We start from the raw sequence: 15,820 nt of genomic DNA on the forward strand, positions 1-15,820 counted from the left end.
GATTATCTAATTTGCCGGCACAGAGTTGCTCATAATATGTTCTTATAATTGTTTGTTTTTCTTTGGAGTTGGTTGTGATCTCTCCTCTTTCATTCAAGATTTTGTTGATTTGGGTCATTTCTCTTTTCTTTTTGATAAGTCTGGCTAGGGGTTTATCAATCTTGTTAATTCTTTCAAAGAACCAGTTCCTAGTTTCGTTGATCTGTTCTACTATTCTTTTGGTTTCTATTTCATTGATTTCTACTCTGATCTTTATTATTTCTCTTCTCCTGCTGGGTTTAGGGTTTATTTGCTGTTCTTTCTCCAGCTCCACAGGTAACTACTATGAAGGGATAGAATGACTCTAAAAATGAAAAATAAAAATGTTTTTTAAAAAAAGGGATTGAGAAGATGTTGGTTGAAAAAGGGAAAAAGAAAAATTAAAAAAAAAAAAGTTAAAAAAATTAACTTTGAAAGACTACAGAATCATGGTAAAAAAGTCATGGATTCTATGTGCAGTATTCCCCTAAGGCTGGAGTTCTGCCATTCTCATTGATGGGTACACTTGGTCTTGGCTGGCTGTTCTTGCTGATTTTCTGGGGGAGGGGCCTGTTGCTGTGGTTCCCAAATGTCTTTGCCCGAGGCGGAATTGCCCTGCCCTTGCCCGGTCTGGGCTAATCTGCTCGGGCTTGCTCTTGGGAGCTTTTGTTCCCTGCAAGCTTTCCATACAGCTTTGGAAGATGAGAGTGAAAATGGTGGCCTCCCAATCTCAGCCCCGGAGGAGCCGAGAACTTGGGACCCCGCTCCTCAGTGCACCCCCAGAGAAAAGCAGTCACTCCCATCTCCCCAGTCTCCGGCCGCACTCCGTGCTCACCTGGCCTGTGACCGAGCATTTATATCTCTGGCACCCGACCCCATGTGGAGTCTCCAAACCCAGCAGATCCCTGCGGTGCGCTCCCGCACCACTCCTCCTGGGTCAGGAAGGTGAGTCTCCCCGGATCTGCCAATTGTTGGATCCCTGCTAGAGGAGCAGGGGCCAGACTGTGCCGCAGATCACGGTTTATGGCAACCCCGAGCTGAGAGCCTGCACCTCCGCTCCGTCTCTGCAGCCGGCTTCCCCGCTCTGATACCTGGAAGCTCTGCCACACTCAGGCACCCCCGGTCTTTCTGTGACCCCGAGGGTCCTGAGACCACACTGTCCCACGAGGGTTCCACCTCCCGCTTAGCCACCGGAGTGACGTCCCTCAGCGGAGCAGACTTCTAAGAGTTCCAATTTTGTGCTCCGCAGCTCTATCACTTGCCAGAAGCAGCGGATGGAGGCCCCTCCCCGCCATCTATCCTCCTGAATATCGCCTCGGATTCACTTCTCTGCACGTCCTACCTTCCAGAAAGTGGTCACTTTTCTGTTCAGAGAGTTGTTGCTATTCTTTCCTTCGATCTCCTGTTGAGTTTGTAGGTGTTCAGAATGGTTTGATCCCTATCCAGCTGAATTCCTGAGACCAGACGAAATCCAGGTCTCCTACTCCTCCACCATCTTACCTCGCCCGCTGATCACATTCTTTAAAAAAATTTTTTTTTCATTCTTTTTTCAACCAACTTATCATTTCCTTTCTTAAAATTTTTTTAATTTTCATAAACTTTACAGTCATATTCCATCCCTTCATATTTACCCTTAGTTTTGTATGTATATGTTTTTCTTCCTTTAAAATTTTGGGAGGCAATTTCTTCTACAGACCAAACTACACCCAAATCTAGTGTGTGGCTGTTATTTTCACCAACCTGATCATATTCTTTTAATCCCCCAGTTTAGGGTATCTTCTGATTTGTTTAGTGTATATTTTTCTGGGGTCAGGGTTATTATCCTGTTAGCATTTTGTTCTCTCATTCCCTATTCTCCTCTGGTCAAAATGGCAAGATGGAAAAAATCACCTCATAAAAAAGAACAAGAGGCAGTACCAACTGCCAGGGACCTAACCAATACAGATATTAGTAAGATGTCAGAACTAGAATTCACAATGACGATTATAAAGATACTAGCTGGGATTGAAACAGGCATGGAAGATATTAGAGAAACCCTTTCTGGAGAAATAAAAGAACTAAAATCCAACCAAGTCAAAACCAAAAAGGCTATTAATGAGGTGCAATAAAAAATGGAGGCTCTAACTGCTAGGATTAATGAGGCAGAAGAGAGAATTAGTGATAGAGAAGACCAAATGATGGAGAATAAAGAAGCTGAGAAAAAGAGAGACAAACTACTGGATCACGAGGGTAGAATTCGAGAGATAAGTGACAGCATAAGATGAAACAATATTAGAATAATTGGGATACCAGAAGAAGAAGAAAGAGAGAGAGGGGTAGGAGGTGTATTGGAGCAAATTATAGCAGAGAACTTCCCTAATTTGGGCAAGGAAACAGGCATCAAAATCTAGGAAGCACAGAGAACCCCTCTTAAAATCAATAAAAATAGGTCAACACCCCAACATCTAATGGTAAAACTCACAAGTCTCAGAGACAAAGAGAAAATTCTGAGAGTAGCTCAGGATAAGAGGTCTGTAACCTACAATGGTAGAATCATTAGATTGGCAGCAGACATATCCACAGAGACCTGGCAGGGCAGAAAGGACTGGCATGATATATTCAGAGCACTAAATGAGAAAAATATGCAGCCAAGAATACTGTATCCAGCTAGGCTGTCATTGAAAATAGAAGGAGAGATGAAAAGCTTGCAGGAAAAAAAAAAAAAAAAAAGCTGAAAGAATTTGTGAACACCAAACCAGCTCTACAAGAAATATTGAAAGGGGTCCTCTAAGCAAAGAAAGAGTCTAAAAGTAACATAGATCAGAAAGGAACAAAGACAATATATAGTAACAGTCACCTTACGGGCAATACAATGGCACTAAATTCATACCTTTCAAGAGGTACCCTGAATATAAATGGGCTAAATGCCCCAATCAAAAGACACAGGCTATCAGATTGGATAAAAAAAACAAGACCCATTGATATGCTGTCTGCAAGAGACTCATTTTAGACCCAAAGACACCCCCAGATTGAAAGTGAGGGGGTGGAAAACCATTTACCATGCTAATGGAGACGAAAAGAAAGCTGGGGTGGCAATCCTTATATCAGACAAATTAGATTTTAAACCAAAGACTATAAGAGATGAGGAAGGACACTACGTCACACTTAAAGTGTCTATCTAACAAGAAGATCTAACAATTGTAAATATCTATGCCCCTAACATGGGAGCAGCCAATTATATAAGCCAGTTAATAATAAAATCAAAGAAACACATTGACAACAATACAATAATAGTGGGGGACCCTTACACTCCCCTCACTGAAATGGACAGATCATCTAAGTAAAAGATCAACAAGGAAATAAAGACTTTAAATGACACACTGGAACAAATGGACTTCACAGATGTATTCAGAACATTCTACCCCAAAGCAACAGAATACACATTCTTCTCTAGTGCCCATGGAACATTCCCCAGAACAGATCACATCCTAGGTCACAAATCAGGTCTCAACCTGTACCAAAAGACCGGGATCATTCCCTGCATATTTTCAGACCACAATGCTTTGAAACTAGAACTCAATCACAAGAGGAGAGTCAGAACGAACTCAAATACATGGAGGTTAAAGAGCATCCTACTAAAGAATGAATGGTTCAACCAGGAAATTAAAGAAGAATTTTTAAAAATTAATGGAAACAAATGAAAATGAAAACACAACTGTTCAAAATCTTTGGGATGCAGCAAAGGCGGTCCTAAGAGGAAAGTATATAGCAATACAAGCCTTTCTCAAGAAACAAGAAAGGTCTCAAATACACAACCTAACCCTACACCTAAGGGAGCTGGAGAAAGAACAGCAAATAAAGCCTAAACCCAGCAGGAGAAGAGAAATAATAAAGATGAGAGCAGAAATCAATGAAATAGGAATCAAAAGAACAGTAGAACAGATCAGCGAAACTAGGAGCTGGTTCTTTGAAAGAATTAAGAAGACTGATAAACCCCTGGCCAGACTTATCAAAAAGAAAAGAGAAATGACCCAAATAAATAAAATCATGAATGAAAGAGGAGAGATCACAACCAACACCAAAGAAATACAAACAATTCTAAGAACATATTATGAGAGCAACTATAAGCCAGCAAATTAGATAATCTGGAAGAAACGGATGCATTCCTAGAGATGTATCAACTACCAAAACTGAACCAGGAAGAAATAGAAAACCTGAACAGACCTATAACCACTAAGGAAATTGAAGCAGTCATCAAAAATCTCCCAACAAACAAAAGCCCAGGGCCAGATGGCTTCCCAGGGGAATTCTACCAAACTTTTAAAGAAGAATTAATAACTATTCTTCTGAAACTGTTCCAAAAAATAGAAATGGAAGGAAAGCTTCCAAACTCATTTTATGAGGCAGCATTACCTTGATCCCCAAACCAGAGAAAGACCCCATCAAAAAGGAGAACTACAGACCAATATCCCTGATGAACATGGATGCAAAAATTCTCACCAAAATACTAGCCAATAGGATCCAACAGTACATTAAAAGGATTATTCACCACGACCAAGTGGGATTTAATCCTGGGCTGCAAGGTTGGTTCAACATCCGCAAATCAATGAGTTACAATACATTAATAAAAGAAAGAACCAGAACCATATGATCCTCTCAATAGATGCAGAAAAAGCATTTGACCTAAGTACAACATCCATTCTTGATCAAAACTCTTCAGAGTGTAGGGATAGAGGATACATACCTCAGTATCATAAAAGCCATCTATGAAAAACCCAGAGCGAATATCATTCTCAATGGAGAAAAACTGAGAGCTTTTCCCCTAAGGTCAGGAACGCGGCAGGGATGTCCACTATCACCACTGCTATTCAATATAGTACTAGAAGTCCTGGCCTCAGCCATCAGACAACAAAAAGAAATAAAAGGCATCCGAATCAGCCATGAAGAAGTCAAACTCTCACTCTTTGCAGATGATATACTTTATGTGGAAAACCCCAAAGACTCCACCCCAAAACTGCTAGAACTCATACAGGAATTCAGTAAAGTGGTAGGATATAAAATCAATGCACAGAAGTCAGCGGCATTACTATACACCAACAAGAAGACAGAAGAAAGAGAAATTAAGAAGTCGATCCCATTTACAATTGCATCCAAAACCATAAGATACCTAGGAATAAATCTAACCAAAGTGGCAAAGAATCTGTACTCAGAAAACTATAGAATACTCATGAAGGAAATTGAGGAGGACACAAAGAAATGGAAAAACTTTCCATGTTCATGGATTGGAAGAACAAATATTGTGAAGATGTCAATGCTACCTAGAGCAATCTACACATTCAATGCAATCCCTATCAAAATATCATCAACTTTTTCCAAAGAAATGGAACAAATAATCCTAAAATTTGTATGGAACAGAAAAGACCCCGAGTTGTTAGAGGAATGTTGAAAAAGAAAAGCAACGCTGGTGGCATCACAATTCCGGACTTCAGGCTCTATTAGAAAGCTATAATCATCAAGGTAGTATGGTGTTGGTACAAAAACAGATACATAGATCAATGGAACAGAAGAGAGAGCCCAGAAATGGACTTTCAACTTTATGGTCAACTAGTCTTCAACAAAGCAGGAAAGAATATCCAATGGAGAAAGACAGTCTCTTCAACAAATAGTGTTGGGAAAATTGGACAGCTACATGCAGATGAATGAAACCGGACCATTTCCTTACACCACACACAAAGATAGACTCAAAATGCACGCGCAGGGGCGCCTGGGTGGCTCAGTCGGTTAAGCGACTGCCTTCAGCTCAGGTCATGATCCTGGAGTCCCGGGATCGAGTCCCGCATTGGGCTCCCTGCTCGGCAGGGAGTCTGCTTCTCCCTCTGACCCTCCTCCCTCTCATGCTCTCTGTCTCTCATTCTCTCTGTCTCAAATAAATAAATAAAATCTTTAAAAAAAAAAAATGATTAAAAAAAAAAAAAAAAAAGCACACGCAGCCCCACCGCTCTGGGTTTCAGTCCCAGGGACTGCCCTAAAGTCTTTCCCTGATGCTACAGATGTAGTGAAAAGAAGCATCCAATGTTCATTGCATCAATGTCTGCAATAGCCAAACTGTGGAAAGAGCCAATATGCCCTTCAACAGACAAATGGATAAAGAAGATGTGGTCCATATATGCAATGGAATATTACTCAGCCATCAGAGAGGATGAACACCCAACTTTTTCATCAACATGGATGGGACTGGAGAAGATTATGCTAAATGAAATAAGTCAAGTAGAGAAAGTCAATTATCATATGGTTTCACTTATTTGTGGAACATAAGGAATAGCATGGAGGACATTAGGAGAAGGAAGGGAAAAATGAAGGGGATGAAATCGGAGGGGGCGGATGAACCATGAGAGTCTATGGACTCTGAGAAACAATCGGAGAATTTTAGATGGGATGGGAGTGGAGGGATGGGTTAGCCTGGTGATGGGTATTAAGATGGCCCATATTGGGGCACCTGGGTGGCTCAGTCGTTAAGCGTCTGCCTTCGGCTTGGGTCGCGATCCCAGGGTCCTGGGATCGAGCCCCGCATCGGGCTCCCTGTTCCTTGGGAAGCCTGCTTCTCCCTCTCCCGCTCCCCCTGCTTGTGTTCCCTCTCTCGCTGTGTCTCTCTCTGTCAAATAAATAAAAAAATAAAATCTTAAAAAAAAAAAAAAAAGATGGCCCATATTGCATGGAGCAAAACAATGGTGTTATACGAAAATATGAATGAATCATGGAACACTACGTCAAAAAGTAATGATGTACTGTATCGGGACTAACATAACATAATAAAATTAAACTTAAAAAAAAAGAGTCTCCAAATGGATGAAAGACCATAATGTGAGAGGAATCCATCAAAATCCTAAAGGAGAACACAGGCAGCAACCTCTTCAATCTTGGACATAGCAACTTCTTGCTAGACATGTCTCCAGAGGCAAGGGAAAGAAAAGCAAAAATGAACTATTGGGACTTCATCAAGATAAAAAGCTTTTGCACAGCAAAGGAAACAGTCAACAAAACCAAAAAACAACTGACAGAATGGGAGAAGATATTTGCAAATGACATGAGATAAAGGGCTAGTATCCAAAATCTATGAAGAACTTATCAAACTCAACACCCAAAGAACAAAAAATCCAATCAAGAAATGGGGCAGAAGACATGAACACACATTTCTGCAAAGAAGACATCCAAATGGCCAACAGAGACATGAAAAAGTGCTCAACATCACTCCGCATCAGGGAAATACAAATCAAAACACAATGAGATACCACCTCACACCAGTCAGAATGGCTAAAATTAACAAGTCAGGAAATGACAGATGTTGGCGAGGATGCGGAGAAAAGGGAACCCTCCTACACTGTTGGTAGGAATGCAAGCTGGCGCAGCCGCTCTGGAAAACAGTATGGAGGTTCCTCAAAAAGTTGAAAATAGAGCTACCATATGACCCAGCAATTCCACTACTGGGTATTTACCCCAAAGATACAAATGTAGTGATCCGAAGGGACACATACATCCCAATGTTTATAGCAGCAATGTCCACAATAGCCAAACTATGGAAAGAGCCTGATGTCCATCAACAGATGAATGGATAAGGAAGATGTATATATATATATACAATTGAATATTATGCAGCCATCAAAAAAAAAATGATATCTTGCCATTTGCCACGACATGTATGGAACTAGAGAGTAGCATGCTAAGTGAAATAAGTCAATCAGAGAAAAGTATCATATGATCTCACTGATATGAAGAATTTGAGAAACAAGGCAAAGGATCATAGGGGAAGGGAAGGAAAAATGAAACAAGATGAAACCAGAGAGGAAGACAAACCATAAAAGACTCTTAATCTCAGGAAACAAACTGAGGGTTGCTGGAGTGGGGGGTAGGAGGGATGGGGTGGCTGGGTAATGGACATTGGGGAGGATATGTGCTATGGTGAGCACTGTGAATTGTGTAAGACTGATGAATCACAGACCTGTACCCCTAAAGAAATAATACATTATATGTTCATTAAAAAAAAAAAGATTTTATTTATTTATTTGACAGAGAGACAGTACAAGCAGGAGAAGCTGCAGGCAGAGGGAGAAGCAGGCTCCTTGCTGGGTGAGGAGCCCAATGTGGGGCTCAATCCCAGGACTGCGGGATCATGACCTGAGCCAAAGGCAGATGCTTAACGAACTGAGCACCCAGGCATCCCTGAAGCATGTTTCTACAGACCCAGAACACCAGGGCCTGGGACCAAGCAAAGTGTGCAGTAAGTTATCATGTTTGGTTCCTCTCCTGACTGGCTGGTCCCATTTACAGATCCTTATCAGAAGCTGGGGACAAACCAAGCTTTGGTTAAAAGAGGGTCCTCACCATAAATGCCCACAGGGTCTAAGCCTAAAAGGTGAATCAGTGAAATGCTGGGTGAAAGACAATGGGGAATGGAGGGGATTCGGGCAAACGGAACAGCATAAGTCCTATTTCAGTGGCAGCTGATTCTCACCTCACCGAGAATGTAAATTCAGTACTATCACAGCCTTGCTTTTTAAGGAGAAAACAGAAATCCAGATTTTTATGTGCAAATGTCTGAGTTTTAAATGTCATCAGTGAATCTAAGTTTAAAAACAAAACAAAACCATGAGAAGCCAACACCCCAGTTCTGAAGGCCACATTCCGTCTGCAGGAGCCAGCAAATCCTGGCTTAGACATGGTGTGCCTTCAACAGGTGGGATTTAGCTCTGCGGGAAGGCTCAAGTCTCCGTGGTGACTAGGAGGAAAAGGGTGTGAGCTGGTGGAACAGTGGGCAGGGCTTTCTCTCCAAGGGTCTCCTTCCACCTGAGAAAAACCAGTCTAGCAGCTGCTGCCCAGCAGAAGCATGGCCATGCCTCTGAGGGCCTGGGGCCGAATCTCTGAAGTCGTTGCTGTCAGATCGCACTGCCCTGGCCCTGGGGGCCAGCACAGCCCAGCACACTGAGGGCCCCAGGTGACAGTGCTGCCGATACCTACCACATATGATGGGAGTAAATATGGCCATGCCTTGGTACTGCTGTTTAGAAATAGTTTTGTTCAAGATGAGCCCTCCAAAACTGGGGAGAGAGTAGAGGGCAAATGGTTAGTTTACCCTTGTAGGTGACCTGGTACACCTCTATACAAAATGTTTTATCAGCCTGCCTTCTCAGCTTAGCACTTTCCTGACCCCTACACAAAATATCTGTTGTAGCCAAGCTGGTCTCCCCAGTGTCCTCTGCACTATGCACGCTCACTTCTCCACCTGTATTCTGAGCCTCAGCTGTTCCAGAAGACCCATCAGATAATGTCAGCTCATTAAAAACAAATGACAAACTCCCCTCCAAGGCCACTTAGCTGGCTGGGCTCTGCCACGTGACCCATGCCCTGAAATGTAACTGAAATGCTAGTTTCCTGAGCAGAAAATGGAACCTGCATGAGTATCATCCCATGCTGCTTGTTCTCAGAGATGCCACAACAAGACCTCACTCCCACCAGCCCCTGTAGTTTAGCAAAGGCTGCCCTGCCGCTACATTCCTGAAAAAGTTAGACTGGTTTGTATAAGGAGCCCAGGAGCTTTCTGGAAGCAAAGACACCTAGTCCATAACCGCTTCTCCCTGAGATTCAAAGTTAGGAAAGCACCTCAGAAAAGACTGGGGTGGCCGCTGTCCAGGTCTACTAACAGAAAGGGCTCTGGAGGATCAGGCTTCAAGGGTAGAAGACCTGAGATGAGCTGAAGGGCCCAGGGCCAATAATCCCTCAGCCTCCCAAGTCCCACCGGCAGCCATGCTGTAGAATGGTGTTCACAGAGGCAGGTAAGGGGCTCCCTACAGCCTAAGCAGGGGTCCAGGCCAGTGAGAGCTCTGGCAGCACAGGAGTGGGAGACCCAGTGTCCTGCAGTGCCATGAGGGGGCAGGGAGCGGAGGCACTAGCGCACTCATCTGATGTTCCCAGGTTGGCTCTGCCTGGCTCTCTGGTGCTCCTGCAATTGTAAATAGGGCTGCTCTCAGAATAAGTAAGGCCTAAGGTTCCTGGTGAGAGGGAAACAGATGAAGAATAAAGAGGTATGACTCAACCAGCACCAGGACTTAGTGGAGGAGCCCACAGCAGCCATGAGTGCCACCCTCACTCCAGAGGTTCTGTGGCTCTCAGGCCACTCTCTCTGTCCACAGAAGCCAGGGGGTGGTATGTGAAGGGAGAAGTTGGCAGCAGCCCTCACTCATGCTCACCTGCTGATGACCATCGCTAGGATGATTGGGAACCACCCAAATTTCAGGATCTTCATGATGGGTGGGTTCTGCTTGGCAATGAGGACCCACACGGGGATCAGGGCCATGAAGCCAATACACACCAGCGGCGTCAGGTATCGATTGTCTGTGGGGAGAGGGAGGGGATGTGTGCCAGGGCACATGAGCATGGCCTGGTGGGCCATGGCCTGGGTTGCAAAGATGAGGGGTGGGCTGAGAGCTAAAAGCGCTAGAGGTCTGAGGAGACACTTCTGTCCCCAGCAGCTTAGAGTGGACCAACCTAACATACCTCTCAAAGAATTTACCATCTCATGAAGCAACTGGAAAAGCTCCTCTTTGTTCTCAATTCCTGTCACAGTCCCCTTCCCCTCTCTTTTTTGCTATTTTCCTGACATAAGTACCCTCTTCCATCTCCTTCCATCCCAACCTAATTATTATTATTAATGGTGGCATTTATAGGATTGTGACCATGGGCCAGCACCGTGCTCAGCACTTCCCAAGCACAAACTCATTTCATGTTCTTAACTACCCCTCAGATAGGCATATGAGAGACTACAGTGTGAAGAGGTGGCCCACGAGGACTCAAGCCAGCATGCAGAAATCAGGGCTAATGCCAGAGTTAACTAATGATGCCAATCTTGCTCCTGGCTGAGGCCAGCCCAAGGTGACCTCCTTGGCATCCATGGGTCTCAGGGCCCAGAACATGGCCAGCTTTGCAGCTACTCATGCCCGTGTCATTTTCTTGCACTGGTGTGAGCCATGAAAACACACCTGGATCTGGGACACCTGACTGTACCTGGGGTCCGGCCAGGGCCCAACACACACCGGCACCATTCCCACTCACACTCTTCCTGCTTATTCTCTGTGTGTCACCTTCCAAATGCACACAGAACAAGACACCAGATTTCTCTAGAACTGTCCTCTCACCCCCTAGCCCCACCTCCAAAGGGCAGGCTCAGGCTCAGGGTGGTGCATGCCCTTCTGCAGAGTGGGCCTCAGCCCTCAGAGGCGTGCAGGTGGGTCTGTGCTCCACACCCCCTTTCTCTGAGTAGCATCATTAGGAGAATCTCCCACTTGTCTTTCTCTGCACTAGGCAATTACAGTCCATTCCTTTCCTTGAGCAACTACAAGGAAGGGCGGGCCACAGGTGCCCATGGTGGGCTCCGGACAAAGTGCTCCATGGCAGAAGTGGCCAGCCTCTTCACCATCCCAGGAGATGAGGGACAAGCCCAGCAAGCTCTAAGCAAGTCTCAAAGACTCTGGAAGGCAGCAGCCTATAGGGGCACTACTTTTGGGACAGTTTTGCAGTCCAGTTGTTCTAGAATGACTTGGAAGCCCTGGCAGAGGTTCCACCTCATATTTTCCCACCACCATGATGAGCACATCCCCCGCATATGCTTGTCTTCCCAACTGCACTGACAGGTGACACAGTTGTCAGTGAAGATTTATCCAGTACACGCCAGGCCCAGTGAACCCCCCAAGCACACCCAAGGTGTAGTCACAGTCTAATTCAAGAGATGGACAGCCCAACACTACTCAACGGCTAGTAAGTCATGTGTTGAAACATGCACTATTTCAGTAGGGGTACAGCAGGGTGGAGAGGAAGGGTCTAGGGACACCTATAAAACTCCATTAACCAACCCATACACAAATTTTATTTTAAATTCAGTTTGGTTTAAAAGGAAAATTAGGTCATCTTATTAGATCTTCACTGCCACTTACAGGAACTTTGAGAATCTCCCAACCATTAAACATTGGTGGCAAGCATATCCCAGGGTGGCAAGGAGCCAGGCCCAAGGCTGAGAGGGAAAGGTTTCCAGGGCCTGAACACTCTAAGTGGCAGGTACTCTGTCAGTATGCTTCAGATGCCAGCATGGAGATGCTGGGTGATCTCTCATGGTCCTGGGCCCACGTTCCCATGGGGCAATGCTAAGCCGGAGCTTCGATGCAGCTGTGCCTTTGTCCAGGCATTTCCTCCAACGCTCCCCACTGTCCTCTTCACCATCCACACCACTCACTGATGCCACCTGCCCCGCCAGCACTCAGGGTTGTGACCATGCTCAGAATCCACACTTACTAGATCCAAACAACTGCGGGTGGCCAGCTTAGGTGGAAAGTAACAACTGTGACACTCAGAGGAGAGTGGCCAGCTGTGAAAACCCAGCAGGTGAGAACCATCTGGCAAGGGGGATGCTGCCTGGCCACACTGCCCAGGGCATGAGCAAACCTCGATACTCCCAGGACATACCTGGGGAGACCCCTGGTGGAGTCAGGGCCTCTAGCCGTGAGGGCCCGTCATACAAGATGTGTGCCTGTCTCCCTCGGCTGCTGACTAGGGCACCGGGCCACCTTCTGAGGAGCCCTGGGCTCCTCACACCTGTGGAGGGACGATATGCTGCTGCTGCCCATGGCTGTGACACTCCTCCTTGGGAGTCCCTTTCCGGGTGGTTTGTATGTGTCCAATGTGAAATGCCTTCCCATGGAGCTCTGTTAGCCTCCAGTCCTCCCTGGCCTCCTCGTGCACCCCTGTCCTAAGGGGAGACAGACAACGAATCTGTTGACCTGAGTGGTTGGGAAAGCTTCAGGTACCTGCTAGGGAACACCTCAAATCTGCTGAATGACCTCAGGCTTTGCCTTGGGAAAAGTAGGATTTCTGACCCCACGACAGACCCCATAAGTTCCTTTCTGTGTGAGCGGTGCCTGGTCTGAATGCTGTGGGCTGGGTGCGGATGTCAGACCCAGCCCTGCTCGTGCCCCGCCCCCCTTCCTGGGGCACCCCTACCTTTGTATTTGTAGAAGAAGCTGCTGACAAAAGCCAAAAGGGACAATGTAGTGAGGTCTCCCAGGCTGGCAGCAATAGGCGTGGCAATGTTGTCTGGGTTGAGCCCGAGCTTCCGAGCGCCAATCACTATACAAACCATCAGCATTCCTGCAGACAGGAGACAGAGGAGACTCAAAGCACAGGATGAGAAGGTGGCTGCAAGGCTGCTCAGTAATGCCTCGATCCACACAGACCAAGCCTGGAGCCAGGCTGCCCTGACACTCAGTTTCACTGCTATGCTGGAGCCTGAGAATCAGGCTGCGGCAGTGGGAGGTGGGGGGGCGGGGTGGACCCCTGTGACAGGCTGCGAAGAGCAGCCTGAAAGCTTTGAGGATACACTCAAACCCATGGGGAGATAGCAGGGAGTAGACTCCCGGGCTCCTCACCACCTGGGACTACAGACATGAAGCTCACAGCCCCTCAATGCAGGAAAGAGGACTCCAAAACTGCTCTGAATGACAGAGCCCCAGGGGCAGGGCACGGCCTCTTGTGTCCACTGGAGTTCCCAGGGAAACAGGTACCTTGGTGGGATTAGCAACGTGAGAGGTTTGTTAGGGGCAAAGCCTGTGAGGGGAGAGTTGCTGGGGGAAGGGGAACCAGGAGAGCCACAGGATGGTGCACAGGGTGCCCAGGGTGGGAGAGGGGGTGGGAAGGAAGGGGAAGCAGGTGCAGACTGCATAAAGTACTGTCAGTGGGGCTGCATCTCTGGGGAACAGGCCCATCTTGGGAGCCCAGCAGGGCCACCACTGGGTGCAGGCAGCAGGTGGCCTCTGCCAGTGGGGCTGGGGGTGGAGTTTCAGGTGCTGCACTGGAGACCTCCCCGGGGCCTAGTTTCCATCCTGACCCTGTGCTCTGAGGCGACAGTCGTGTGTCGTCCTCTAGCCCTCGGCCACTGCCTAGGACTTAAACCAACAGTGTCGCGTGTGGGTCTTTAAGAAGACACTTTGTATCTTGGCTATTGATGTTTTAACATTTTACCCAGTATTCATAACTCTAAACAAAATTATTATTCTCATCTCAATGCCATACTAACTGGCCACAGTTTGTGCCCTGTTTCATGACCAGGTCATAGCTGCTTTCTCTCTTTTGAAATGTCACTTCTAAGTGAAGTTGAGTCTGCACAGCTGGCAGTCTGGTAACAATCCCACAGGGACTACACAGACACCACCAGTTTGAGAGCACCTACTAAAATCCACCAGCACCACCACCACCACCACCACCTGGCTTTACAGCAGAGTCACGTCGAGGTCACATGAGGAGCCACCAGCAATGTTTCTGAAATCCTACACATCTCTGGACAACCCGGCTATGTCCATGCTGGTGAGCTCCGCTCCCCCTCGGGGCCTTAGTTTCCTCATCTGTAAAATGGAGAGCTAGAAATGGCATTCTCTACAGGGCCCCACAGGAACAGGACTGGCCTCCTGAATCATCTGATGGTGCTGTTTTCAGAAGAGACTTCATGTCAAGCATCTCCTGAGCTCTAATTCTCCAGAAGGTGTGGCGTACTCGCCCTGCTCTTCCCTTGGCCAGACTGGCACAGGTACCCGGCCAGGAGCACACTCCTACCCAGGGAAGTGCAGCTTGTGATCTGCTCCTGGTTTTCTACACTTTTATCCTCCCTCCTGATTATATACACTAGCACAGGAAGGAACAGAATCCACCAAATAGCCCGCCACATCATCTTACAAAACACTGAGCTCAAAGGGCTTTTATGAGCAGTCAGATGGAGGACAGAAGTATAAATGCAAATCCAATTTATAGTGTCCACTTATTCCTTCTTGTACTTGCACATGGTTTGCAAGAGACACTCAGACACGCAGTCCAGAAGAGAACCAGAATAAACCCCATTCATTTAGCAAACATTTAGGAGCTGAAATATGCCTATTTTAGGTAATGAAAATAACCATCAGGCGCTGTACTCACACAGTAAATGCTTGTCGGGCAGAGGAATGGACGGCGCACAAATAAGTGAACAAGAATTTGAAGTGAACAAACAGGACATGAAAAGAAAGCATGACTGTGAACAGGGGGCTACCCTAGACACTTGGCCCTTTGTGCTCGTGTACGGATGTCTCACTCTGTACCAGAATATCAACATCACAGAATGGTGCAGTCACTCCCCAGAGCATCCCCAGCACCGCAACAGCGCCTGGCATGCGGCACTCAGTAAGTACTGAGAAATGAGCGAATGGGTGACATTCTACAGTAACTGCCTGGCCACTGTCGTTGCCACTGTCATGCGTGAGCTCATGTCTGTCAATGCTTGTGTCTTCCCGCCTTCTGCAGACACATAGGAAGCATCTGATGTGTGGCAGGCAGTGTGACAGGAACAGAACTGGAGAAGCAGGGCCCCTCTCTGAGGTGCTGACATTTTAGCGAGGAGGTGAGACAGAAAATGAATGAAGAAAGTGGATGATTACAGATTTTCACAAGTGCTCTATAAGGAAAACAGGTGCACGGTGCAGAAGAGCGTGGTGACAGTTGGGGAGAAGGCCGGAGGGTGGAACATGTGCAAGGGCTGCCTGCAGAGATGAAATTGAAGTTAAAACCTGAGCCCTGCTCCCCACCATGACTGCAGACTCCAGATCCCACCACAAGCCCATATGCAAGCCATGCTTGAGAAATGTTTAAAGACTGACTGAATGAGTAAGTGAATGAATGAATGGATGGATGGATGAAGAAATGAATGTGTCTACTGAGCAAAGGCCAGTTCTTTATAAACAAGCAGAAGGAAGAGATGTGG

The 15,820-nt window shown here is 46.4% G+C and overlaps 1 protein-coding gene across 11 annotated transcripts in view; it reads right to left on the minus strand.

The window, feature by feature from the left end:
• Nucleotides 1–15,820, minus strand: part of SLC41A3 (solute carrier family 41 member 3) — a 108,958-nt gene that overhangs the window by 12,172 nt on the left and 80,966 nt on the right. For 10 of the 11 annotated variants that reach the window (XM_064590846.1, XM_064590866.1, XM_064590856.1 and 7 more), the window contains 3 exons: nucleotides 13,039–13,185; nucleotides 10,239–10,383; nucleotides 9,010–9,089 (listed from right to left, as the gene is read on the minus strand). In XM_064590846.1, the coding sequence (XP_064446916.1) occupies nucleotides 9,010–9,089; nucleotides 10,239–10,383; nucleotides 13,039–13,185 (372 nt within the window). The remainder of the gene's footprint in view (nucleotides 1–9,009; nucleotides 9,090–10,238; nucleotides 10,384–13,038; nucleotides 13,186–15,820) is intronic. The other variant, XM_064590865.1, reaches the window with a different exon arrangement.

The sequence above is a fragment of the Mirounga angustirostris genome, unplaced genomic scaffold, assembly GCF_029215605.1.
Source record: "Mirounga angustirostris isolate CCGP_5_RB_7025 unplaced genomic scaffold, mMirAng1.0.hap1 SCAF_1, whole genome shotgun sequence".
In the NCBI taxonomy this organism is placed as follows: Eukaryota; Metazoa; Chordata; class Mammalia; order Carnivora; family Phocidae; genus Mirounga; species Mirounga angustirostris.